The sequence below is a fragment of the Wasmannia auropunctata genome, unplaced genomic scaffold (assembly GCF_000956235.1).
Source record: "Wasmannia auropunctata unplaced genomic scaffold, wasmannia.A_1.0 LD336095.1, whole genome shotgun sequence".
Classification (NCBI taxonomy): Eukaryota; Metazoa; Arthropoda; class Insecta; order Hymenoptera; family Formicidae; genus Wasmannia; species Wasmannia auropunctata.
In genome coordinates, this window is record NW_012026795.1 from 2,170,805 (window position 1) to 2,192,922 (window position 22,118).

The window sequence follows — 22,118 nt, forward strand, 5'->3', positions numbered from 1 at the left end:
CCTTCGTATACTTAACGATCGGATTCTCTCAGAGCGTAGCATATCCTCTCCTCGTGCACTTTCCTCGTTCCTTCGTTTGCGTTTCTCGGTTTTCCGAGATTCAAGACCGAAGACTGCCGCCTCGTTCCTGCCCGATCCTAGCGACACACGTGTACGTACACGCGTGCACGTATCCCATCCCTCGTATAAGTATATAGGCATACACGCGCGACTTACGTGACCGTCCGTCGTCCTCTCAGCTGACTCCTCTCGATTTGCACGGCACGGCTCGATGTTGCTCGCGTGTGCGCGTGCAGTCTCAACCGAGCGATTCCAGCACGGGGGACGACGGAGGCTACCACCCATCGGAATGCAAATTGTGACTTTAAACGCCGTTGCGCCGATAGTAGAGTCAGCCTGAAATGTTTCAACGGTCGCGCCACAGCTGCACATTTTTTTTCTGCACGTTGGATTATGCATCTCGTCTCCTACGAGGCGCATCTCTCGTCTCCTACGAGGAACGCCTTTCATTTTCCCTCCATCGACATTCTTGCCAAAGTTCTCCAACGATCTCGTATTATCCGTTGGATTTTTATGTCACTCACACTGATACCGTGAGTAACATAATCCTGCGTGTGAACTTGCACGTATTATTAGCGTCTTGAATTTTAGTCAATCTATCGTCTGCAGTTATTAAATAATTTTTATACGCGAAGTTTTATTTAAGCAAACTTCTGGAAAAAAAATGAAAGAAAATTTTATTATATCTCTACTTAATTTTCACGAGTTTTCTTCAACAATTTTTATAAAATATTTTATAAAACAATTTTTATAGAATTTTTATAGAACATAGGAATGTATAAAGAATAGAAAGCTAAATATGTTATGCATTTGTACTTTTAAAAGCATGAAATGTTTATAAAAAGATACAGACTGTAAATGTATATATATACATATATATATTTTTTTATGAATCGAGAAAAACATTATTAAATCATATTTTATCCAATTATGTTAGAAACGTTTTAATTATACTAGTTATCTCTTAGATCGTGAAACAAGAATTATATTTTTATAAGCATACAGAAGCATATGGATAAATATTCATGGATAAATAAATGGGTCACTAAATAACTTCTCTGATTGCGAAATACGAAAATGATTCAGCCGATATATTATTGCAAGAGAGATTGCTTATTAATTCACAATGCGTTTTAAGTTTCTGACTGCCAACATACATATTGTACATAATGTACGAACACAAGAAACGTGACTCGCGAATATCCATTTTGGAGGTCCGGCACAGCGGCCGGCTAGCTTGACTCGTAATCGCGAGTTTATTAAATAGCAACTAGTGAAGGATCATCCTCGCGCATACCTTTCCTTTGGGAGATCTCGTTTTATATCTCGCTCCACCGGCATCCCCCGACGGAACAGGAATGCCCGACGATTTGAACAGCCGGGTGCAATCTTAATTAGAATTTTTCAGCGAGATTTATGTCTCAATCGTCCGCATTCCCAGCGCGCCAGAACGATTGAAATGTGTCGGTGAGGTGAAACCGATCGGCGAGAGACCGGAGGATAAGTATTTAATTCGTTCGCTCATCGCCGTTCGGGGAGGATTCGAATGAGGATTTTTGATGAAACTTCTTTCATCGAAAGCGAGATAGGACACCGATGTGAAGTCCGCGCGATAATCGCTCCGCTCGAAAGGCTACCCGTCACGCATCACGATTTTTCTCGATCGAAGTAAAGATACAAATCGCAGATCAATTAATCTTCCAATTTTGAAAGCGTCCATTCACTTCGTTCTTCCGTTGTGTGCCACTCGTTTTCGCCCGTGACATTCTCCGCGCTCGGACAAGATCGTCGATGCCGATACGAGCGGGTCTGATAAGAAAAACGAGGCGGGACAATCGAGCCACGCGCGGCTCCGAGAACAAATCCCTTTCAAGCCCTAAGGGCAGATCCTGTCCCGCGCGTCTCGGACAAATCGCCTTCCGAGAGGCCGGGATCGCGCGCGTACGCGCGTATTGGACGGTATCCCCGGCGATGTGCCGCGTCACACGAATGACACGACGTAAATGTCGATGTATGGCCGTGGAGGCTCGCGAGAAAGGTTGCGTACGTTCGACATGGGAGATTAATAAAAGGGATCGTGCGTCGCAACGCGCGTCGCTCGAGCATCCGGCGCATCGAGCTCCTCGAGGGGGGCTTTCACCCTCGTTCGAGGGGCGAGGTGAACGACCTTACCATTTAGCGGCCGTCTAGACGCCGCGCGCACAAAAAAAAAGTAAAACGCCGTTTCGTTACACGTTAATTATTCATGCGAGATTACGAAAAATGATAAGGGCGCGCGTGGTATATCCGAAGAGGCTGCGTACATCGGCCGTTCATTGGGCCTCGCGGCCTCTGCGGTGAATGAGTGGAAATTACGCAAAGCGCGCGCGGTGTTGCTGGAGTGTGCTTGCTTTGATACGCCGCACAATATCTGCGGGCGTGTCGGCGTTGTTTCGACGTTATCCGCTTGTTACGTGTACACACCAGATGGTTCGGTGCCACTCGACACATGACCGATAAGCGTGTGTACAGCATCTCTCCGAGGGAATGTCACAGCTTCGGCTTTGCTGTGTGCTGCAGCACCGAAATGGGCGATCTCCGCACGGTTCTTAAAATTTGACGAGAGTCATGTCCCGTGTGTTTTCCCAGGACTGTTAGATAAGTGAAACTCCAGCGCAAATCTAATTTTGATGAGCTCGGAAAAATAAAACCCGGTATATTTCCCAACAGAATAAGAAACTTTCGTTCAATTACGTTTCTCGCGCAAGCGGCAGTTTTTTTTTAAACTTCGTTTCCCCGTCACTTTCCGCTCTCTGGGCCGTTGCGACAACACCCATCAGGAAAAGGAATCCGGATCGATTTGGAGGATTAAGTAGCGCGCGAGGAGAGCCGATCGTGTGACGATCGGGCGAATCGCCCACAGTTCTCGGTCCCTCGCGCGTCGTTACGAAAATGTCAAAAGCGAGAGCGCGCGCCAAGCGAAATGCCGCCGCTCGTGAATTCTCGCTCAAGTGAAAGGGGCGCGGCGGCTACCGTACAACGTAACGTAAAGACCGCCTAATTATACGAACGATAAAAGTCCGGCGGATTGCACATTCGGGAATCGAATGGCCACCCTCGCTCGCGATCATGGGATATACTGCGGCTCCTCGGCGGGAAACGCAGCTGGAAAGATCATGCGTCGCGTAACGATCAACGTAATTCGTTTCAAGGACCGGCGCGGCGCGCACCGTTGCGATAAAAACGAATCGCGACGTATAAAATTGCTGGCCATTCGCGAAAATTGTAAATCACCGGACTTTTTGGTGCGCCGACAGCAAATGTCAGGGTTGAACGAACGGTTTCGGAGTCAGCGTGCCAAGATTGAGAGACAGACTGTTTTACTGAATGAATCTGTTTTCTTTATAAAAAAACAATAAAAAAATTAAAATGCGTGAAAATTTTACATCATATAAATATAACTTGTTATAAATTTATTGCATACATATATAAATCTTAATTTAAGCAATGTTTAAGAAATTTAATAAATCAACAAAAAATTACCTAGTTCATAAATTTATATAAACAAAATAGAAAAAATTTTATATTTTATATTACATAACCTTTTTATATATATCTTCAAGTGTGATTTTTATGCACAAGTATTTTTAATAACAATTCCCGGAATCGAATTGCATTCAACTTAGACCAAACAAGCAACACGATAACACGCCTTTATCGCGAAAAGAAACGATAATAGTTAATTTCAACGAACTATTGCGCGCTACGGTCGTTAGCGATTTGTCGATTCTTCTCATTGTTGCTTCTCTTAATAATCCACTCACGTATTTACGATCTGGTGATAATTGTAAAAGTCGAAAGTAGCCGATAGCGATCGCAAAGGTCAACACGCGGCTCCAACATTGAACGCGTTTACATTACAAGAAAGAAACGGGAAACATTTTATACGTAAACGGCCGCATCCGTACAACGGAGCTGTGAAGATTTCGATTTCCAAGAATATTGACATGCGCGCGTTGAAGCGCGACCATGCAGTGCTGCGCAATAATCTTTTGATTTCTACGATTCCTGAAAACGGCAGGCTGTTATTGCCGTACTTTCTTTCAACACGATGATGATGTCACAAGTGCGACCTGAAAAACTGAAACGCATAAGACTCGATGAAAGATAAAAAAAATGTGTACTTATATATATCAGAGAAAGAAATACTGTCTGAAAGTGTTTGTGATTTATTTTTAACAGACGCACAAGGAAGGAAATTATATTTCCTTCCTTATATAATTTACAACGATAGTAGAAACAGGAAAACGTTACACATAACGTTTATATTTCTATTATTGTTGTAAATTACACTTATATAGTTTATATATATATATATATATATATATATATATACATACAAGTTATTGCTTATAGGTTGTACATGTAAGGATATAACGTTGAAATTTATGAGAGAAGGAAATTTATAAATGAAGTTTAATTAACGGAAGAATAGAATAAAATAGATGGGATATATAAACACTTATAATGCGTTACAGTGATCATTATCAAAATCCTTTGTTAAATATATTATACGTATTATAGAAGCGGGTAAACACGAAATACGTCGTCGCGAAGAAATATACGCGCGGACCGTGTTAGGATTATCATTTGTAGGTGAAATTCAACAAGCGGCTTATCAGCGACTAGACACGCGAGCATAAAGTATGCGCTTCCCGCGTGCATGCATTACCCTGACGCGCTATCGCGCTACGTGTCGTGGCGTTATGAATGGCGCGAGGAAATCGCTTCCACGACGCGACGCCACGCCGATGTAGCCGTAATCGACCTAGACATTGCCCTACACGTACTACTTCATGCGCAATGCGCTTTGCTCCACTTCGCGGAATCGCGATAGTACGATCGTACGCGCCGCGTGCCGAGTCCACGTGATTTTCATCGTCTCAAATTGCAGACGCGATATCGATTTTTAAATAAACATGTCCATGATAATTAACTAAAATTTATATAATGCATAAAGTGTCAATCCGGTCCCCTGACATTTTCGTTGTGAAAAAATTAGATTGAGTTTTCCTTTTATTACGTCCATACATAAATCAATTTTAATAACGAGCAACAATGCATGCGTCTCAAACAAAGGGATCTCAACTGCGATGTTTCAGAAATAATAAATTTATAATATAATATATTTAAGATGAAGCTTATGATTCTACATCATCTCTACGGAATGATATATTTTTCAAATTAATGTAATTTGGTTCATTTGTCTGATTGTTTAATTCCAATTAATTAAAAATTTATGAGTAATTACATTTATTTTATGTCTTGCTGTCTCTCTTTCGTGAAGAATACGGGCCGGATGTCCGATCGAGGAGCACACCGGAATCGACCTGAGCTATTCACGTGTGTGCGGCACGCGTGGCGGAGGGGGCGGGAGGTGGGGATCGGCGAAGCTAGAGAAGAAGAGGGAGCGGATGAGGAGGAAGATAGAAAAAAAATGTACGGAGTCTCCACTCCTGATTCATCCCAAGCATTTTTCCGAAGATGCACTGGTCAGAAGAAGAAGTGTATTGTGAAGAGAGGGCAGGGATGACCCCTTTCACTGCACCACGTTGGCACCGTCGCGTATATAAAGAGCCGAAGCGTCTGACGAAGAAGCACAAGTACCACCAACCCATCTACATCTCAGGCAAAGCTCCTCTTCGTCGTCTCGGTGCCCGTGTGACAGAGATATTATGTATACTATTAAGGTAGGTACGGCGCATATTACTCGCCCCGAGTGTCGCGAGTTTGGGTCCGGTATCGTTGTCGTTCGCGAGAGCGAGCCTTCTCTTTCGCGAGAATACGTTAGAGAGTGCAAACGAGAGAAAGAGGAGAGGAGAGAGGCATAAAGAGAGAGAGAGAGAAAGAGAGGGAGAAAGAGAGAGTGAGAGAGAATAAGGGGAATATTTGCCTCGAAAATTTCAACTCATCTATCTTACGCGGAAACGCGTCCGCGAGGCGACGTTAGGTAACGACGAATGTCAGGTCCCTCGGGCGAGAAGACGTCCCGCAGTCATGAGATTAGTTTAAGTCGCGACGTGTCGGACCAGACCAGACCAGACGCCTTCGAACTCACGCGCGATTTGTCGGCGGCGATATGGGATGACATTTTGGCGAGACGTTTCAAGAGTTGCGCAAGTCTCGTCGTCGCACATCTTTGACGTTATGCATTCGTATAATTAACGGCGCCCCGGTCAGGGCATCGTTTCGCAACTCGGGTTAAGCCTGCCGCGATAAGCTATCAATTATATTAATTAACTAATCGAACGCTCTACACTAGTCAAGCTTTAAAATGTCGCGCGTGACTCATAATTTGTGTTATAAGAAAAAAAAAAATTAGGCTGACACGTCTGTAAAATCTACTGTTTCCGAATAAAGGCTAAAAGAAGGTATTCAGAATAAAAGATAAAAGAAGGTAGATATCGAGTATTACGGATAAAAAGTATCACTTGTCTTCCCGTTAAAGCTTGATATCTGCTTAAAACGACGCAACAATTTAAAAAGATGCCTAAAAATTCGCGTTCTTAGTTCTTTCATTTCGCTGTTTGCAAAAATGTGTATCCTCTTTCAACGTTTTCGAAGCCGTAATGCACAGTCAGTAATCCGTAAATCTAAGAAAAAAGACGTCGCGCGCATCGCGAACACGATTAATGTGACAAGATTTCATTTCGCGTCGCACACACGCGAATCGCAAACTGATCGGTAATGGAGAACGTTAAATCGGTCTTTCAGCGAATTATTATATAAGAAAGAAGACCGTGTTCCCTTTTTTTTTCTTCTTCTCTCTCTTCGTATTCGCTCGTCTACACCCGAGCTCGTCGCTCGGGGGAATAAATTTAAACGATCCTCTCCTCGGCTCGCGCATCCGATATCAGCGGAATTTTTCACGAGGAGTCGTTCGCGGAAACGAACCGATAAACTTTGCGCGACTTCGGCAATTTTTCCGGCTTCACGCGCTCTCGTATATTAGTAAATATGAAATACGCCGTGCGCGCTATCGAGTAAAGAGCGACGGTATCGCGTGTGCGCGATGCATATGTATGCGTCATATCGTGCACGGGGACGAATCGTGAAAAGCCGGGGAGAGAAAAATTTCTCCTTAAAGTCCAGGGATCGCTGTATCACACCAAAAATTCGAAAATGCGTCTCATGCCGTGCGTCTTGTAAGTCACATTTCAGAAAACGCGAACGTATTTCTCTCTTCCTCTGTCTTTCTCTCTCTTTTGACATCGCTACTAGAATATTATTACCTTTTCAATTGGAAGATACGGAAACTTTGTTACGGAGAGAAGCTTCGAAATTCAATGCAACATTTCTATGCCTCGAAAATAGAGGCTGAAGAGAAAGAATAGGTACGTTTTGCGAATTTGCGCCCGCTCGATCGCGAGATACAACAGATTATATTCTCACTTCTTACCTTGCATTTAACGCCTTAATCCGACTCCGTTCTGACACCGGATTTAATATGCGACGCGTGAAAACGTCCAAGATTAGAATCAGACGATCGAGTTTAATCGGATATATGATGTAATAATAATGGGTGTCAGTGCTCACCCTCCCTCGTAATTTTGCGTACGTTAAGGCTGATTGAATTAAGTACCGTTTGTTACTACAGATTTGTCTAAAATAAGAAAGCGGATGAAAACGTAATCGTCATCGCGACGTACAGTCGTAGACAGATCGGTTGCAACACTTTTTATTTATAGGTTTCAAAACGCACTAATATTTTGCAAATGCGAACGATTGGTGTTATACTGTCGCTAAAGATAGTACATCGTGGTTCGCATTTGCAAAATATTAGATACCTACAAAATATATATTATGTACTCTCTAAATTTTCTGAAGTGAATCTCACTCCAAAAGATAGAAAATACTGCCACTCGGCCACTTGAGTGGCAAGATTTTCACTCTTTTGGAGATAGATTCACTCCAAAAGAGTGAAAAGTCACTCCAAAAAATTTAGAGAGATATATTAAATATATGTTAGAAACTTATAAAAAAGTGTCGCAACCGATCTGTCCACAGCTGTACATAGTATATCACCTCGTATGCCACTTGCTACAAGCGCTTACGCCTCTTTACGCATTTCTTCATCCTTTTGCAACGTCGTCGTTTGCTTCTTCACCGTCTAATTCGCGATTCCACATTACTCGTGACGACTCTATCTTACTGAGGCTGAGGCGACATTAATGTCCCCAACGGCCGCCTCTATACATTACTTACGAGAGGGTTGCTCCGTAAACACTGTACTTGTAAGACCGCGGCTTTATCGCTGCAAGCGAGATGATAATAAATTCAACCGCCATTTGAGGTATCGTTCGCGACGCGTGACGCAAGACGTACGGCGTGTGGCGCACGCATGCCGAATAAATGCGGAATTGTGAATATAATTGCATTGTAACGAATGGGACACTTGACAGGCGTTGCGTTACGTCACACGACGGCACCTCGGCGACACCTTTTTCCTTCACAAATGATAATTGCCGGCGCGTTCTTCGGAATTTCGGTACGCGCATTAACTTGGCTCGGTCTGCATGGCGCCACGTTGTCGAGAAAAAGACTCGACGTTACTTTGCACGGTTCATTGTGGTTAATCATTGATTACTTCAAAACATTGCAAAATTCGTACAAAATTAGACGCCGTTATTACGTTTTCGAATCCGTATACTGGATACGTTTTGTCTCAGATTATTAAATTTTTCCAGAACTGCTCATAACAAAAGGTTCGCGAATTATATTTAACTCGACACCTTGAGATTTCCAGTTGCGAGCAAACAATTTGCGTGTGCATAAACAGTGCAGATTTTTTTCAAGGCGGCGCGGCGGATCAGCATTTAATATACGTTACGCAGCGGAAGCGCATATCCGTGCGCTCCCGTAGAGAGGCACGACGTAAGAGAGCCCGTCATTGTAATCGGAATTCTCAATGTCAGCTCATCGAGTAAAGGCATATCGATTTCCGCGGTAATCTTCAATGAAGGCAGCGCGCCGCGGAAAAATCGTCGTCTCATATCTCGCTAATCATATTCCATTACCATCCCGCATAACACAATCGGCTACGCCGCGAGATTATTTTCAAATTACAGCATCGTCCGCCGCTGCCGCCGCACGCTTACGAAATGCGAATCCTGATTACCGTCGTCATAACGTAATCAAGCACGCTGTACCGCTGTAAAGATCAACATTGTTAGCAATCTCGAATATCGCATCCCGAGGGCAAACGCAAAATTCCGATCTGCTCTACGGGTCTCCGAACAAAATTCAAGAGCAGATATTTGTATACGAAATTTTCGGGCGCGCGCGCGAATGAAAGGCGCGTGTCGAGAGGCGTTTCGCTCCTCGAATCTGTCTCGTCAATGAAAAAGGTTCGAACGGAATTCTATTTATAGCCGCGTTAGAGAACCTCCTACGAGAGAGGATCTCGATTTTCATCTTGAATTCTCGCTTCGCCGTACGCGATATACATAACTTCGACGTTCGCTATCGAGTGATAAACGACATCAGGTGAGTCGCTATCGATCACGCAAACGATTCCAAACGATCGTTAACGCTAAAATCGGCCAACGAGGCACTCAACATTGGAGGACGCGCTTCGAACGAGCGCGTGCATTTCCTGCGCGATCCCGACTTTGCGTTAGAAGGCAAGGAGAAGCGCATCTCTAGAAGCGCGGATCCCCTCCCGCGCTTTCATAATTCATCGCGTTATTGCACGTCGCACAGAACCGGTGGTTCTCGTCACTGCACGATAATTCTCGCCTCGCGCCTCGAGTCTCATCTCCTCCGCGGAGAATTTTTCCGCGCTCCGTCCGTTTTCCCGGCATCGCTCAATAATGGATGCGTTGCCGATCAATTAGCATTTTTAGATAACGATTTGATTTGCCGAGATAACAATTACGTGAGCGCGAGGCGTGAAACAATCCCGCGGCGTTCGCGCAACCGGTCGAAAAGAAACAGAGGAAGGAGGAAAAAAAAAGAAGAGAAGATGATCTTGCGGGAGCCTCGCGGCGCCTCGGGACGCATCGTCGTAACGATCATTAACAACGTCGACCTTCTGCCTCCCTCGAAATTACGTGTATCGAGAGGCAATTAGCAGTTCTCCGGTTGGCCGGTTAACGGGAAAGCAAATGTCGATTCTCGATATAAGCACGTTTGCATAAGTAGTTTTCTCGACGAAAGTTCGTGGCCGCAAAAGCAAGGCTCGCCTCGCCTGTTCTCGAAAGTATCGATCCTCCTCTCAATTGGGGTTGGAGAATATGAAAGGATTAAGCTTTTCGTTTTACGAAGCTGCTGGATAGCGGTTTTATAATTATCCCTTCGAGATGCTTGCAAAAAAAACCCTAATCTCAAATTCAATCTTAATTTCCTTCTCAAAGACGGGAAAAAATTGGTGGACCGATTATAACTTCACGGATCTGAATGAACAGCCTCCGATAAAACGAAAAATTGTAGTGACCGAGGACTCGATATAACTCTCTCTCTCCGCTCGCATTACGCTCGCGAATGCACCAGTGATTTTCTATCGCTTGATTAACGCGAGCGATGCTGCACGAAAATCATGGACTATTGTAAATTGCACGTGACAGCTTCGTTAATCCAACGAGCTTTGCCGGGACGGCTCTTTAATCGCTCGTTGCTCGATTAACGGGAAATCAATCGAAACGATCCTCTGATGCGCGTTTCATCGCGTGGCACTCGCGTGTGTTCAAATTGAAATTCAAAAGTCTGGCCCGGTTGAAATCCGCAGAGCCGACTATTATTAATTGGAATTAACTTGGCGAGTTCGAAATTAGCGAATCCACTTCGAGCGCAAGAGAAACGATATGCCTAGCGTGTGTGAAAACGGTTATAGGTTGCAAAATCCGTGATAAATTTCTCGTAAACAAATTAGTATTCAAATTTATAAAAAAATAATGAATTTTACACAGGATGAAAATAACAAAAACAAGGTAAAATAAGAGATTTTATATTGCAATATTTTAATTATAAATAATAGTTGTAAATACTTTTAAACGCTGCTATTATTTTATTATCTGGAACATCAGGAATTTTAATAAATTATGAAGTAAAAAGTGATGTATTACCTGCAATTAAACATGAATCTAGTTTAATTGAATGAGATGATAGTGTATAAGCAAAGAAACACAGATATATTTGAAGTAACTTTTTACAGTGAGGCTGCAAGAAGTGTTTTTAATAATTCTATTAATGATATTACTAAAAAAATAAAAGATTTTTTTTCGAATTTTCAAATTGGGAGCAACATGCACCTACTACTAGATACGGTTAGAGAGAGAGTGAATGATCTTTTGTTATATTTTATATTTATATTATCTTCTTCAGAATCAGCATTTTATAAATTTATAAATAATTATAAACTTAACAATTCTTGTAAAAACTATAAGTATTCCATTTTATACATAGTTTAGGGCGCTTAGGCAATTTTGCACAAGAATATCGTGAAATACATTTTTTAAATCTAAACTCTGGTCCTAAAAAGCGAAGCGGTGAAGAAGTGTAGCGGCAAACAAATCAGTTGACATTTGTAACACGATAATTTCTGGTCACCTCTCCTCCAGTCCTCTCCAGCTGGATTGAAGTCTGACGAAGTTCGCGAATAAAATTATACGTTTACTCTGCGCGTTCATGAGAAAAACGGGCGCGTTGCTCAGCACCACTTTCGTCCTGTCATTACACGCCGTATTTCATAATGTCATTTGCAACTGATGTAACCGCGCCGTTGCAGTTTCTAAGCATTATCGTCCTCGGTGTTGCCCTTTGCAACCGTGCCCCGCACACGTATACAAACATCGGCGCGCGGTCGACCCGTTTCGTGTGTACTTTCACGAATTCTATGAATATTCGAGCAAGCTGAAAGGTTTTGCCTGGCAATGTCGAGCACCGGCGCGGCGTGCCATTGTCCGCGAATCGTCCCCGTTTGTTCTCGCGATACGCGCGAATTCGAAAGCATACCGCGACTCCCGATCGTCGCGTCGTCGGAAAATTCGAAGGGAAAAATTTCACGGTCTAATCATATCGCTGTAAATTACGCGCTCTGTGCTGAAACGCGATAATCAGATCGATTGCCATTTTTTTTTCGATTCGTCGTTTTTTCTTCGCAAGAATCCTACGGTTTTCGATGCACATCATTGGGGGAACCTAACCGTGGGGATTACTTGTTCGACGCGATAAAACCACGCGTCTCTCGCGCATTTACGCGCTCCGGCCAGCATCGAGGCATTAAAGCGACATTACGCGCGCGTACTATATAACGCGACAGTGTGGTAACAGTAGATTTTCCACGCTCACGAAACGCGAATGAATTCACATTCCATGAGTTCCAGATGCGACTTTCGTAGCGTCGATTTATCTCGCTTGTATATGTGCCTGCCAATAATGTGATTTTGTCTAAAATTTTGTAAAATACCCCATCCCTGGAATTCAGTAACTTTTATTCCACGAATGTGCAGTATTATCGGATGATACATGAAATAATTGTTGACAGGTGTTGGTGGCGGTCGTACTTTGTACGACAGGCACATTGAGCGCACCCCAAAGAGGCCCGGTAGGTGGCTCGGAGAAGGATGCGGTAATTACATCTCAGCAGCTCGAAGTCAACTTCGACGGCAACTATATCAACAAGTAAGTTACGACGTACCGATCTCGATGTACATTTTAATGCGGCTTTAATAAGCCTCGCGTTTTAAACGATTCTGATCGAGAGAAGGAAGAGATAATGCTCCATTTAATTGAGAGTGAAGCAAACACACGCAAATTAATGACGAGCGATATCCGATTAAATTTTCCATCCACCGTCGTTCGAAAAATTGTGTCATTAGTCGAGTTACCTAGCAAAAATTCTTTTGTAACATGAACATTCCGCACGACCCACGCGGATATTCATGTCCTTTTTGCCTATACCGACCGCACACGATGAAGACAATCCGGTACGGAGATGGTCGGCAGGTACCTGCATGTATCAGGTACCTGATGACACCAGTTTATCGGCGCGGCTGCCAATTGTCGCCCACGACGATCTGCCTTCTGCATAACTCTATTGTTATGCACGAGTGGGAGCGTTTGCTACTGTGCCGAGGACTTCTCTCCTTCGACCGTTTCTATATGTGTTTTCTCTCTTTCGTGCCATCTAATAATGCCACCCGAGGCCGCATGACGCCTCTTGAATCCCTACGCGGATGCATTCATCGATCGATCGTTGAAATGATCGTCGATGACAGTGGAATTTGGTTTGTTCTCATCTGTCGCTCTGATTGAGTTGTCAAACTGATGAATTGCATTCACGCATTATCTTGCTCCAGCAGAAAAAATATATAATTTCGACAGATCATAGATCATTTAAATTATTAAATTAAATTGTTGTTTGTTATATTTTTAATAAAAATTAAAATTTTATTAATTTTTAATAATAACAATTATTTTATTTAAATATATCATTATTATTATTGTAATAACCTCTCCTAATTTATATCTATTTATATTATAAAATATTTTAATTTGTAATAAAGTACTTCAAATTTCATTCTTTATTCTACATATTTATTTAATCTACTTTTATATTAAATTTCATAAACTTATTATTTAATTTTTAAATTTTTATTTATTTATTGCACGAAATCGTAGATTCAAATTCCTATTTTTTTCGCTTTTCAAATTTTATTTTTTTCATTTCTTTACTTAAATTCCTCAAGCATGAAAGATTCATCTATAAAAAATTAATCTGATGCTATTTTATTACCATGTCATATGTTCATCTATCCCGTAGTTTCGAGACGAGCAACGGGATCAGCCATCAGGAATCGGGCCAGCCGAAACAAGTGGAACAGGAGACGCCGGTAGTCTCGCAGGGTTCGGACCAATACACGGCGCCGGACGGCCAACAGGTTCACATCCAGTGGGTAGCGGACGAGAACGGTTTCCAAGTGCAGGGCTCCCACATCCCCACGGCGCCGCCCATCCCGCCGGAGATCCAAAGGGCACTCGAATGGAACGCCGCTCACCCCGAGGAGGATGATGGCGGTCAAAGACCACCGGGAAGAGGTGAGACTCGCCGTGCCAATTAAATAATCCCGAAGTCGTGTGTTTCGCGTTGACTTCAAATTACGCGGTTGTCGCAATAATTAATATTTTCGTCAGGGTATCGGTTTTATCACAAAAAATGCTCCGAGACTCGTATAAATATTTCTTAAAAAATTTTTTTTCTTAATATCTAAGTACGATTTTTAATTTATATGGCAATAGACGGCTAAATGGAATCTTTTAGAAAATTAGTCAACCTGCTGTGCTCAAGATGTTTTTGAAAAAAACCGAAACACAGCTTTTTCGTTCAACGCGCGAAATATGCGAAATTGTGAGACGTGCTCGTACAGGGTTAACGTACAAGATTTATCGCGGGCTCGAGAACACAATTAGGGGAGATTAATAATCAAGTGTGCGACTTCAAAAGGCACGGTGTTTGAAACAGCGTTTCTACCCCCTCGAGGGATATCATTCGCGTGACCGCATGGAGCTGCGCGGTAGAAATGAAGTTTCTTTGTGTCCCAACCGGAGGTTTAATTAATTTCGTAATTGGAAGAAGCGCCTTCGTCTGGAGTGGACGACTAAACCGCGCGCGGGTTTTTTTTTCCCCTCCCTTTTTGTTCCGCTCGCTGAAATTCCGTCGGTGCGATTCTTCTGGGTAACGGGAAACGGTTGACCGAAATAACCAAATTACCGCGTGGCGGAAGACACACGACTTCCGAGGGAGTGGGGAAGGGAGGGGGAAGAGGAATAAGCCGGACGGCAAAAAAATCGCAACACAGACCCCGCCGTGAAATTGATTTACATCGGACGATCCCGATCGTCGTTTCTCCCGCAATCCGTTTTGATCAAGCAGCCATTTAAATTTCCCTGTGCGTTAAGCGACGCCTCGTCCTCTGTGTTTCCGACAAACAGCGGAGGGATGGGTAGGGGTAAATCAGTTTACTCAATCGCAGTTCGGTGGCCGGCAGTAGCTCACCGAGACTCGCTGCGGCACCGTTTAATTCACTTTGGTCCTGAACTCGAAATTGAAATTGGCCCGAATACGGGCGCACCGGTGAACCGAAAATATCTTTGTGGCAACCGCGCGCACCGGGAACGAAAACAATTTCGACGTACGTTACGGGGCAAAATCCAGTTACTCCGCGCACGGGAGGGTACGGTGTCGTCGAACGCCGGAAGACTTTCATATTTCGATAAATAAAAGTCTCGTTTGTAAGCAGATCCCGATATGCAAACGGCACGGAACGGATCCTCTTTAGGATATAGCGCACATGTTAAGAGTCGCGACGCGACGGGAGTCCCAAGCAGAACAACAGGTCGCGATAACGTCAAGATGACGTTATGGGTGAATCGTGACTGATCGAGAAGTGACTTTTAATAATCAATTTGTTGCCATTTTGTTGCCATTTTGATGTCACGATGACTCTTTGTTCTGCTCGGAGTGTGTCCCTGAATTGCCAATCTTCAACGTAAGATCTAAGTCTCTCCCCTGCACGCGTACCATTGTTTTACGCTTTATCTTACAATTAACTTTCGCATTTATTAGCTTCTTTTTAGAGATACTTTGTAACGTCGCGACCCAGTTTTCAAAAATGCACCCTACGTATTCCGTTTGTATGATGCTCTCACGGGTTTTCTTTGTCCACGCATACACACAGGGTGCACATAATAAAGCGTCTACCTGTAATTGTGTTACTACCGACTACCGTGCTACCATTGCTCTGCAACGTGTGTCTCCGTTAAATATTTCACAGGCACCGAGCTCCTCACGCTCACGGTCTCCCTTCTGTTGCAGGTTAATCAGCCCAACTTTACCTCAAACGTGACCTGATTCCGAGCCAGCTTGCCATGGACAGAACCCGACCCCGAGCTTTCGAAACGCAAACACATAAAAATAAATATAGTGTGGTATATTAATCTAGGATACAAACGTAACACGAAGACAAGGCATGAGACACCGGTATATAATAAGCTATGTATTCCCGAGATGATTCTTTATCTTACCTTGTATAGATGAAAAAAAAAAAAGAAATAAAGCGCACTGTTCAGCAGTTTCACCGAGGGAGAGATGCCCGTGCCCCCACGATGCACGCGCGCCCGTCTTCCGCACGCAAGAAAACGAGTATACGACACGCGCGTGCGAACCGTTTACGCGTGCGTCGAACGTTAATAGTATAATATGTATACTTAACTTGTGATTTTTGTATATAAATAAAAGCGTTTTGCCCAAGTTGGAAATATCTTAATGTAACTATCGTTGCTTCCACCTTTGTCTTCCACCCGCCACACATCCCTTCTCTTCTGCTGGAAAGGAAATTAATGACATAACAATCAAGTTTGTTAAACTCATTGTCAGAATTATTTCTCCAAATGTTACATATTACTTTTTACATTTATTAACGATAACATATTTGGATTTTATGTTACTCTTAGAAATTTTCTTTCTTTTTTGCATTAAAACTTTTTCTTATGGATTTATTTTCTTTTTTTTTTATCGTATAGTATTGTCTGGGAGTAGAGTTCGTAAAGAAGTTTAAGAGGAAATCGCGCAAGCGCTCCTTGGAATAATTCGTGAGCCATTTTCAGTTGTTTACGAGAATGTTCTCCAACGTGCGTTCTCCAACAGTGTCGCGCGTTCCTCGATCTGTTATTTAGATATCGGACCTGATCTTAGGAAACTATACGTGCGCGCGAATAATTTTACGAGGAGGAGGACACGAAGAGAAGAGGCTCCTCGCTTCACATATGCTTCACATAAAACCTACCGTAAAAACGACAAGTATGAGCAAATGCTAAATAATCGTCAGAACGCGCGCGCGTTTTACGCCGTAAAAAATGTTTCCTCTTCGTGCCGCTCGCGCTCGCTCTCGTGGCGCAGAAAGGTCAAAAACTGCAAGTACGTCTTCGGCATCGCGCCGTTATTATGCAATTTTGCCTCGTGCAGATTTTCAATCTGCCCAACCTCCAAGGAGTAAATGTTACACCGTCGCGCGCAGGCGAGCGCCCGCCGAGCAATACCTGCCAGCGGAGGTCTCACTTTAACAATGAGCGTTAAATAAAAAGGCCGATATCTCGCGTCGCGCGAGTATTGCTGTAAGCACAAAGAGTGTCGCGGGAAATCTCTGACTTCGATTTTAACGATCCTTCCACGAAATATAATCGCTGCGATACGCGTATCCTGTTACGGGTATCAGGTACATTTATGGCGACTGACAAGGTAATTCAATAGTGAGTAATGAAACTGTGTTACGCAAGCGAGATCGAAGAAAACCGCTAAAATGAAACGTCCAGTCAACATGACATAATTCTTTCTGTGTAATAACACATTCGCATTTACCTACATCATTTCGATAATAAATAGCCGTTTCGATTATCCCGCTTTCGTCAAGCTTTTGTGTTTTTCGTCGCAGCTCGAGTATGCGCGGCGCACATTTGCATAAATCAAACGTTTCTAAAGGAATCTAATAGACTTCAAATATTATAATTACATTGTTTTTAATTTTTTAGTTGCAAATCGTTTCGATAATTGCAAAAAGCTGTTTTAAATAATTTTCTTATAAGATTGATTAATTTTTAACGAAAAATAAACGATTAATGATATTTTCCAATAATATCTATTGTAATATTTTAAATAGAAACCGATTATCGATTAAAATTGAGAATTGACGAGCAAAAAAAGTAACTTTCAAAAGTAACTTTTAGCAACTAAAAATAATTTCGAATTATTAAGGAATGAAGATCAATCTCACTATTCCAACTTCAGCTAATAATTGCGTTCAAGCCCGACATTGATTCGGTGCTGGCAGTTTAAATTGGCTGAATAATTAAAGAAAATTAAAAAAAGAAATTCATATAGAATTTATTAGACACTAAGACCCAGTCACCGAAGAAAGCGCTTTCAAATTTATTTGTAAAGCTATATTCTTTGCAGTTCCAAATTTATGTAAAATTTACATATATGTTTTCTAAAAAAATTGTCATCCCAATAAACATTGATTTTAAAATTTATTGAGGCTTAATTTCTGTATCTTTTTTGGACTTTGTGTATTTTTAGAAAAAAAAAGAAATCAAAGAAAACATACGAATTGACTTTAAATTAATATTTCCGAAAGCAGCGCTTAATAGTTTATATAACAATAAATGTGCGGAAAACGTGTCTCATTGTCAGTGGAATGGGATCGAATAAATTCTTAAGAGACTTAAACGGCATATATCAGTTAATCAACGCTTAATAAAAGACGTGGTTATAAAAAGGATATAAATGACCGTAAAAAAGCTGGATGTACACGAAAATTGCAACAAAAGGATCCCGCGCGCGCGGGGATAAACGAGCTAACGACCCATCGTACGTCGCAGCTGTCGGGGCGTTAACGATAAAAAATCAGCCGAGTGCAATGCACATCGATCGCGAAAGGAATTCCCGAGGAAAAACGAGTGGGTATACAACGCACGTTTTCAAAGGTTAAAACACTATGTGCATTTGCTGCAACGTACTTGAACTCTGTATCCATTTATGCATCTTTGTGTATGGGAGCACGCGCGAGCAACCGCTTAACGGTTTGTAAAAAACTCTTTTTTTTTTAAATCTCATCCAAAGCTTTATAAAGTTTAAAGAGAATTTGGAGAACTTGCACTATAATTGCACGTAGAATCTCCGCTTACGTGATATTGCAATATCTCTTTTTTTTGCTGATCCCAGAAAATAATCGTCTGAAACGTTAGTGATAAATTAAGGATAACGAGAGGAATTAAAAGTGATGAAAACGCAGCGCGGCAGAAGCGCAGAACTTCCGATTTCGAATCGCGGCGCGCGGCGTAAAGGCTCACGGGGTATGCAAGCGTTTCTTTTGCGGTATGCATCGGTCTATAATAAAGGTTCGAACCGGTATCATCGTGGCATTTGAAGTAATGCGCCGATAGCACAGGGCACTGCTATCTATAAAAGGAGGACGCGGCGGATAAACGCTCGTCAGTAGTACCGTGCACGCAATATCTGGAAAACGAAGCAGTTGAGGTAAGAGTCTCGGCGAAGTCTCGCCTGTCAGTCAAGTCTCAAACGGCGCTACGTTGCAACCGTCGTTCCTTTGCATGTAATAATTATCCAACAAGCTTAAACAATTTTTGAAATTATTTGGAACGCATTTCTCATTTACCATTTCAAATTACGTCTGCACACACAGTTTTTACACAAAAAATTCGATATGTTAGATCAATACTGGACAAAAAAAAAAGTCAATCTCCGTAAGTCGCAAGTTTATAATTCTCGTGCTTCATTTCCGATATTGCATTTATAAATTCTTTTTATTGCTTTATATAAATTTTGCATTTATTCATTTATATTTTGTTGTTTGGAAAGCGCATTGTAGATCATGTTTGGCAATATAAATTTTTATACAAAATTTATAAATCACGCGCGCAACAGCAGATACACGGCTAGCAGTGCGGGCGTTAGACGAATCTCTAATCCACCTTCGATCCTGCCCAGGATGAATCCGCATTTAATTATCTTGCTGAGCCTGGCGGCAATGATATCGGGCCAACGAGCAAACGAGCCGATAGCCATCGTCAGGCAGGAGCAGGACATCAGCCCGGACGGTAGCTACTTTCTGAAATGGGAGAGCGCCAACGGGATTACCTTCGAGGAGCAGGGCGTCCAGAAGAATTCGGGCCAGAAGGACAAGGAGGCCGAGGAGGTGCGCGGCTCGGCGTCCTGGACCGCGCCCGACGGGCAGAAATTTAATATCGGCTGGCTGGCAGACGAGAACGGCGCCGTTTTCCAAGGTGCGCATCTGCCGACACCGCCGCCCACGCCGGCAATCCCGCCTGCCATCCAACGCGCCCTCGAATGGATAGCCGCTCACCCTTACCAGGAGGAAAGAAACAAAGTGTAAACTGATGCAACTCTCGCTACAGACACATTGAAGAATCGTACTTCACTTGCGTACGTTTAGCTTGGCGTCAAATGTAGAAAAGACAAGTTTGTATAAAAATTTCGTATGCCGAGGAAAGATGTGACTTAATTCCCGATTCCTCGTCTCAACCACTCTTATATTGTTTCTCACGAATATAAAATAATATAATATTATATATATAAATATATATATTCTGTTTTAAGTGTACCCAACGTGCGACCAATTGCGATAATTGTGATATTGAATTGTGTGTTGGGATAAATGCGATATTGAAAGATTTGATTGAGGAGAGATAAACTCTTGTCAGTTATAAAATCATCAAATATATTACGAGATCTTTAAGACAAACGCTATCAATTATATTATTGGAAAATATTGCGTTGTCGTGTTTACTTCAATATTCGCAATTATCCCGGTTAGCTATAATTTAAACAATTCTATCAATCGGATTAACCGTAGACAAATATGCAGAGAGAGTTATTGGTTTAAGAGCAGAACATCTTGTAAGTCAATAAAAACCTCAGAATATTCACATATACGTCTAACAATATATAAATCTACAAGTACACGAATGCAAATTTATCCGTTGACTTCGGAGATGTGCGCAAAAAATAGTTATATTATACATCATGAAGAAATTCTAATTCTGTAATCAGATATTTATTTTTAACTCATTGCCAATCCCAGAAGGATTCTAGCTAAAAATATATTATTGCCTCTCAACAGCGCAGACACATTTCTGATAGTTAAACAATTGGAGGGGAGGTGGAAGCAAATATTTGTTCTTTCGCGACGTAGAGCCGCTTTCTTCGCCTACTTTGTTAGAGAATTCGCAAGAATATTCCGAGAACGGCTACTTGACGTGAGACTAGCAAACTCACTCAAGTTGAATGTGGACAGACGACTATGCGGTAATAGAAAAATCGAGGTCAAAAATGGTCATTGCGACGAAGGAGGAAGACAGATCGTTATGTAAGCGAATGATAGCGAGAGTTCTTGCTGTCAAGACTACACCGTCTTCTCGAAACCGGAGATAATTCAACGAGACAGTTCAAGCAGCAGGACTATTGCACTAAAATGCGCATTGTGAATCGGCTTTCATGTTACTTTTGTTAAGTTCTCATTTTGTCAATAATTCTACATTAAAATATTAAAATAAATTAAATTGATAATCGAATCTAAAACAAAAAATTAAAAATTTGAAAATTCTGAGAAATGTCTTTTAGTTTAATTCTAAAATTATTTAATTAATAAAATATAAACAGTTTAAAATTATTTAATTAATATAATATAAATAATTAATTAAAATATTAACTATTAAATATAAACAGTTGAAAATTATTTAATTAATAAAATATTAAAAGTTTATATTACATTATGCATAAATATTGTGTTAACATTTATGCGGCAATTGACGTTTCGCGTTATTACTCGCTCAAGTTAAATGTGCGAATACAAATAGACTAATCTCATCAATGATTCATCTACTTCGTCAACCTTTTTGTGTTTCTCTTCTTTATCTTTACTTTATTCCCTGCCTTTTTTTCATTAAAAATGGTTATAGTCGTCAAAGTGAACGCACACGTAAACAAACATGACTGCTCGTTCTGCGGAAATATTCACATACACCAATTATAACGTTAAATTGTTTACGGAGGTGCGCGTATATATACATATATATATGTATATATGTTCCGTCCGCGTTTCGCCCCACCGCGTTTAATTTGATAATTAATACCAAGCGGCCGCTTCATAATTCGGTTATAAATTCCGCGAATCATGTTTCTTGATTGCGGCAGCAATTTCGATTCGACGGCACGATCATAATCGGTATTTGTTGAATCGCGAGCGCAAATAAGACTGCGATAGATGGAATTAATCGAGGCCGGATAATCGAATTTATTGTGTACTATTAATAAACATTATGAGTCGCCGGCGATATCACGCCGATGTATCGCCGATACGCGCATCCTAATACGCATTCAGATTAATATTTTGACAAATGCGAAATTGTTATAATATTTGTGAATTATAGCGACGAACGCGATAGCGCGCGCCAGCAGGTATACGTTTTCTGCTATAAGTGCT

At 41.8% G+C, this 22,118-nt stretch overlaps 2 protein-coding genes across 2 annotated transcripts; both read left to right on the forward strand.

Annotated features, from left to right (window-relative positions):
* Positions 1-5,668: 5,668 nt before the first annotated feature.
* LOC105462694 (endocuticle structural glycoprotein SgAbd-1-like) lies at positions 5,669-16,364 on the forward strand. The gene is made up of 4 exons (XM_011709496.1): positions 5,669-5,789; positions 12,584-12,720; positions 13,862-14,136; positions 15,914-16,364. Exons 1-4 carry the CDS (start codon positions 5,775-5,777, stop codon positions 15,916-15,918), a joined length of 432 nt encoding a protein of 143 aa, XP_011707798.1. The 5' UTR covers positions 5,669-5,774; the 3' UTR covers positions 15,919-16,364.
* A 2,722-nt stretch (positions 16,365-19,086) lies between these two features.
* On the forward strand, positions 19,087-20,566 carry LOC105462695 (endocuticle structural glycoprotein SgAbd-8-like). Its single transcript, XM_011709497.1, has 2 exons — positions 19,087-19,132; positions 19,604-20,566. Exon 2 carries the CDS (start codon positions 19,605-19,607, stop codon positions 20,007-20,009), a length of 405 nt encoding a protein of 134 aa, XP_011707799.1. The 5' UTR covers positions 19,087-19,132; position 19,604; the 3' UTR covers positions 20,010-20,566.
* The last annotated feature ends 1,552 nt before the right edge of the window (positions 20,567-22,118 follow it).

Bases quoted from the DNA above. Each gene is read 5' to 3' on its own strand.
- LOC105462695 (XM_011709497.1), top strand. From the start codon at position 19,605: ATGAATCCGCATTTAATTATCTTGCTGAGCCTGGCGGCAATGATATCG.
- LOC105462694 (XM_011709496.1), top strand. The intron at 12,721-13,861 runs GTAAGTTACGAC...TCTATCCCGTAG, and splicing joins GACGGCAACTATATCAACAA to TTTCGAGACGAGCAACGGGA.